Source organism: Periophthalmus magnuspinnatus, chromosome 22, assembly GCF_009829125.3.
Source record: "Periophthalmus magnuspinnatus isolate fPerMag1 chromosome 22, fPerMag1.2.pri, whole genome shotgun sequence".
Classification (NCBI taxonomy): domain Eukaryota; kingdom Metazoa; phylum Chordata; class Actinopteri; order Gobiiformes; family Gobiidae; genus Periophthalmus; species Periophthalmus magnuspinnatus.
This window is the reverse complement of record NC_047147.1, coordinates 13,202,297-13,206,437: the sequence shown is the minus strand read 5'-3', so window position 1 is coordinate 13,206,437 and position 4,141 is coordinate 13,202,297. Positions and strand designations below refer to the sequence as shown.

At 42.5% G+C, this 4,141-nt stretch overlaps 1 protein-coding gene across 1 annotated transcript; it reads right to left on the bottom strand.

Annotated features, from left to right (window-relative positions):
• Positions 1-510: 510 nt before the first annotated feature.
• Positions 511-4,052, bottom strand: pax1a (paired box 1a). The gene is made up of 5 exons (XM_033988896.2): positions 3,785-4,052; positions 2,765-3,394; positions 1,827-1,960; positions 1,171-1,384; positions 511-1,032 (listed from the first exon to the last, which is right to left on the bottom strand). The coding sequence occupies exons 1-5, from the start codon at positions 3,792-3,794 to the stop codon at positions 947-949; spliced, it is 1,074 nt and encodes a 357-aa protein (XP_033844787.1). The 5' UTR covers positions 3,795-4,052; the 3' UTR covers positions 511-946.
• Between the last annotated feature and the right edge of the window lie 89 nt (positions 4,053-4,141).

The window sequence follows — 4,141 nt, the reverse complement described above, 5'->3', positions numbered from 1 at the left end:
TAAATATAAGTCAAGCAAACATAGTGTGGAGACGACCACAAATGAGGCTCTGATCATAAAATGACCTCAACTTAGACCCAGTGAAAACAGCCTCACTGCAGCTTTGGCGCGCGGTTGGTTATCAAACGAGTCACGGAAATAAATCATATAGAGACAAAAATGTATATGCTGTTCACCTATACTATAGTATTTTTACTCCAAAAAAATTTAAATTTGCATATTCAATAATGGCACGCAGTATTAGCCCTTCCTAGATAAAGTAGGCGCCCAGTGTGTTTTTTTTCCACTTGAACGAACGCACGGCGCGCGCCATAGGCCTTGATTTCAAGGCCCCTGTATATTAGTATTCCGTCACATACAGACTATTACAATACGCACATCAGAACTGTTATTACATTTTAGTGATAAACAGTCTGAAAAATATGAGCCAATTATTGTCTGGCTATATCTCCTGAATTGTTCATACATTTAATAGCCAAATGTTTTATTTAAATAAAATAAACGCCACAATTTACAATTTCACAAAACACTTTATTTATATTTACAATGGAATTATAAAAAATATATAATTAAAATTTTAGCAAATATCTTTTTTACATTTAGACTTTCACATCGCTGAGAGTTGGATTGAGATAATGGCCGACATTTACAGAAATTAAAAGAGCACGAATAACTGTCTGTACTGTCCATGATACTGTCCATGATACTGTCCATGATACTGTCCATGATACTGTCCATGATACTGTCCATGATACTGTCCATGATACTGTCCATGAGAGGCAGCTCAAAGGAATAACGGGACATCCGTGCGTTTTACATTCAAATGGCCATAGTGTGTCAATTGTCCACATGAACGGGCTCGTGGGAATCAGAACAGCAAACTAAGAGCCGAGACTTACTGTGGTGTGGGCTGAAATGTGTCAGCTGGGGAAAGGTATAGTCCAGCTCAGGAGGATGAAGTGAGACTGAGCCCGTGCACGTTCAGGTCCTCGTGCTGCTGTTTAGTGAGAGGACTGGGGGGCTTTCGGTCTCCTGCACAACAAGGAACAAACATGCGTCTTTTACAAATGACCTAAGAGCATAAAGAACAACACAACGAGATATTATAGTTTTTTGCATGCTTCGGTTGTGTGCAGTTGTGTTGTGAGTGTGTTTCCGTGCTTAGTGTACCTTCGCGCGCCTGATGTTTGAAGGCCATGGACGCATGAATATCTCCCGCGTGCATGCCCATGCCACTGCCCGCGTGAGACAGAGCTGGACTTTGGGGCTGCCAGTGATGGTGTCCCGGGGCAACGTATCCTCCCGCAGGGCCACTGTACACGCCGTATTGGTTGGTTGGTGAATAGGCACAAGCTGACACGTAACTGGACAAAGTGGATGAAGGCTGCGCCAAAAACATACATGTTTAAACATTCTATTGTTTGTTTGTTTTTCTTGTAAAAACAATAAGAAGAGAAAAAGGCAGAATGAACTAACACACAGAAGAGGCTGCAATTTATATAGAATAAACAACTTTATAGAAAGACTAGTTTAATAAAAAAAAAAAATATATATATATATATCATAAAAAACTAAACAGTTACGCAGCATTTTAGAGAAAATAAGTATTTGTTGACGGTTTATGTGCTTGCTATATTCAGAGCATTCTTATGGAAACAGTTTACAGCTCGCTATCCACAAGCCTTTGTAATGAGAGACATAACTTATTAAATGCTCTGACCGCGTTCTCGGGGACTAAAGGCTGTAAATGAGCCACTATGGCGAGGCAAGCAATTGAATTTAAAACAAGGTTTTTCGTATTGCAATATCTGTAGGAAGTTAGGTACCTGTGGATATTTAATATCGCCCTCGAGGGTGGATTTGTCGATACCATTGACTCCGTGCGCAGAAGGAAAAGCTGCTCTGTTTACGCTGCTCCAGTCCTCCATTTTTGGCGCATATCCGTCTGTCCCAGCAATGGCTAAAACACAGAAAATAACTCTGTCAAGCGCGTATGAGTCAAATTATGACGCATTATAATTACATTTAGTTGGGTACATTTTGTTTTTGCTTTTCATCAATTGTAAAAATAATAATAATAATGACAAAGCACCGTTTCCAGATGCCATTCAAACACATAACATTTTAATAAAATTTTGCGTAATTGTAAGCATCGTAAAACAGTGCACTGTATTAAATCATTCATTTGTATTCTAAAAAAACAAAACAAAAAAACCCCAATTGCTTTAGAAGATAAAATTAATTGTATGTAATTCGTATTCATTTGTGAAAGGCAGCCTATAATATGTGGCTAAATTGACCAAATATCTCTGGTAATACGCGAAATTGAGGATCGTCTATGTTGCGCACATTTTAGACAGTAACGCAAATAAAAAATGAATCTCTTAATGACACAATGTGCAGTCAGACACTGTGCTCCTGAGCAGTGAAGTACGTTTGGTGCTAAAGTGTTGAAGAGAAATATAGGCTACGGTGACTTCTATAGGATTATAAGAGGATCTAATGGGTGAGCAGCGTGTTTGTAAATGCAGGAGTCCGTGAAAAGATCTATTGAAAGTAGCCTTACAGTGCCTTTGGCTAAACAGTGTGGCGAGGCCTGTGCACGTACGGACACCTTGTCCTGTCAGTTGCGGAGCAGGTTACAACGCCACAGAGGAATTCATCAGGCCGAATAAGCTCAGGATAAACAGTTGCATGCAGTGTTGTGGCTCATTTAGCCTGGGACGCTTTATGTGGCTGAGTAAGACTCAGAGCTGTCATTTACCTGCTGGGTCCATGAAGGCGCGAATCCCCAGAATGTTGCTGACGGTGTGAGCCGAGGGCCAGGCCCTGGATATGCTCACGTGTCCCGCCGTGACGGGCACTCCTGTAGGACTTGTCATCTTCGTGCCGGTAGGCGACATGGCGTTTGGATATGAATACGGGTAGATGTGGTTGTAGGAGAGGCTGGTCTGCGCTGGCGCCTGTTTGCCACTTTCATACTGGTTCGTCTGGGACAGATTTCCAATTTTATTGCGTAAAATCCTGCTGATGGAACTCACTGATGGGACATTGTATTTGTCACAAACTCCATCTGCTAAAAGTCTATCTCGGATCTCCCAGGCAAAAATCCCAGGGTCGTTTTGTTTGTATTCCCTTATGTTTTTTACCACATTGGGTGTTGTGACTCGAGGTTTGCTTCCTCCAATGGCACCAGGTAAGATGGATCCCGTTTCGTTATACCTCGCTAGTATCTTGCTCACACAGCCGTGAGACACTCGCAGCTGCCGACTGATGTCACAGGGCCGTATCCCGAGCTGGGCCAGCTCCACAATCCGTAGCCGAATGGCATTGGGCAGAGGACGGCCATTGACAAATACGCCTCCCAGTTGATTCACCTCTCCATAGGTTTGCTCTGTCACAGAAACACAGTTATGAGACACTGCTTTATTAATGAAGTGGTATTGCTGCTGCTAACCAGTGTTGTGCAACAGCCCATAGGATATGGATATAATCTGAAATTACCGGAGCCTCAAATTAAAAAAAAAGACGAACTCCTTCATCTGTTACACGAAATTTAAAAATGTGATCTTAATAATACAACGATGGCGTAAATATATATGAACAATACAATAAAACTACAATAAAGCCTGACATAACTGCAATTATGGTGTAATCAGTTGACAAGTGTTTCACTTGGTTTATCAAGCATCTTATTATTTGTGTCGTTACGCATGCAGCCCGAGAGCCGGACACGCATCCATAAGCGCCCCACTGAACCATGGACATGCACATACTCACTCACCCATTTGCATGTAAGTTTCGGCTGCACGCTGTCCCGTCAGAAGGCTGAGTGAGTCCAAGGAAGAGACGAGAAAACCAAGTGAAGGAAAGAACGGGGAACCACAAGAAGAAAGCCAGACTTCAGTCTCCTCGTGCTATGCTGCCCCCTCTCTCCTGGACGCGAGTGACTTGAAGGCAAAGTGGCACGAAGTGATCCTCATTCGATAAACGGAAATAGAAGTGATCCTGAGGAGTCCGGAGTTTGGTGGAATTAATTTGACGCGTCCTCTACCCACGTCAATCTTCACTATTATACGCCGAGCCCTGCATGAATCTGATTGGTGTTCGCGAAGTGGAAACACGACGAACCAATGCGATC

Coding starts and splice junctions, on each gene's coding strand:
- pax1a (XM_033988896.2), bottom strand. Junction 1,961..2,764: donor CGCCTTCATGGACCCAGCAG/GTAAATGACAGC, acceptor TCTGTGTTTTAG/CCATTGCTGGGACAGACGGA. Junction 1,033..1,170: donor CAAACATCAGGCGCGCGAAG/GTACACTAAGCA, acceptor CTTGTTGTGCAG/GAGACCGAAAGCCCCCCAGT.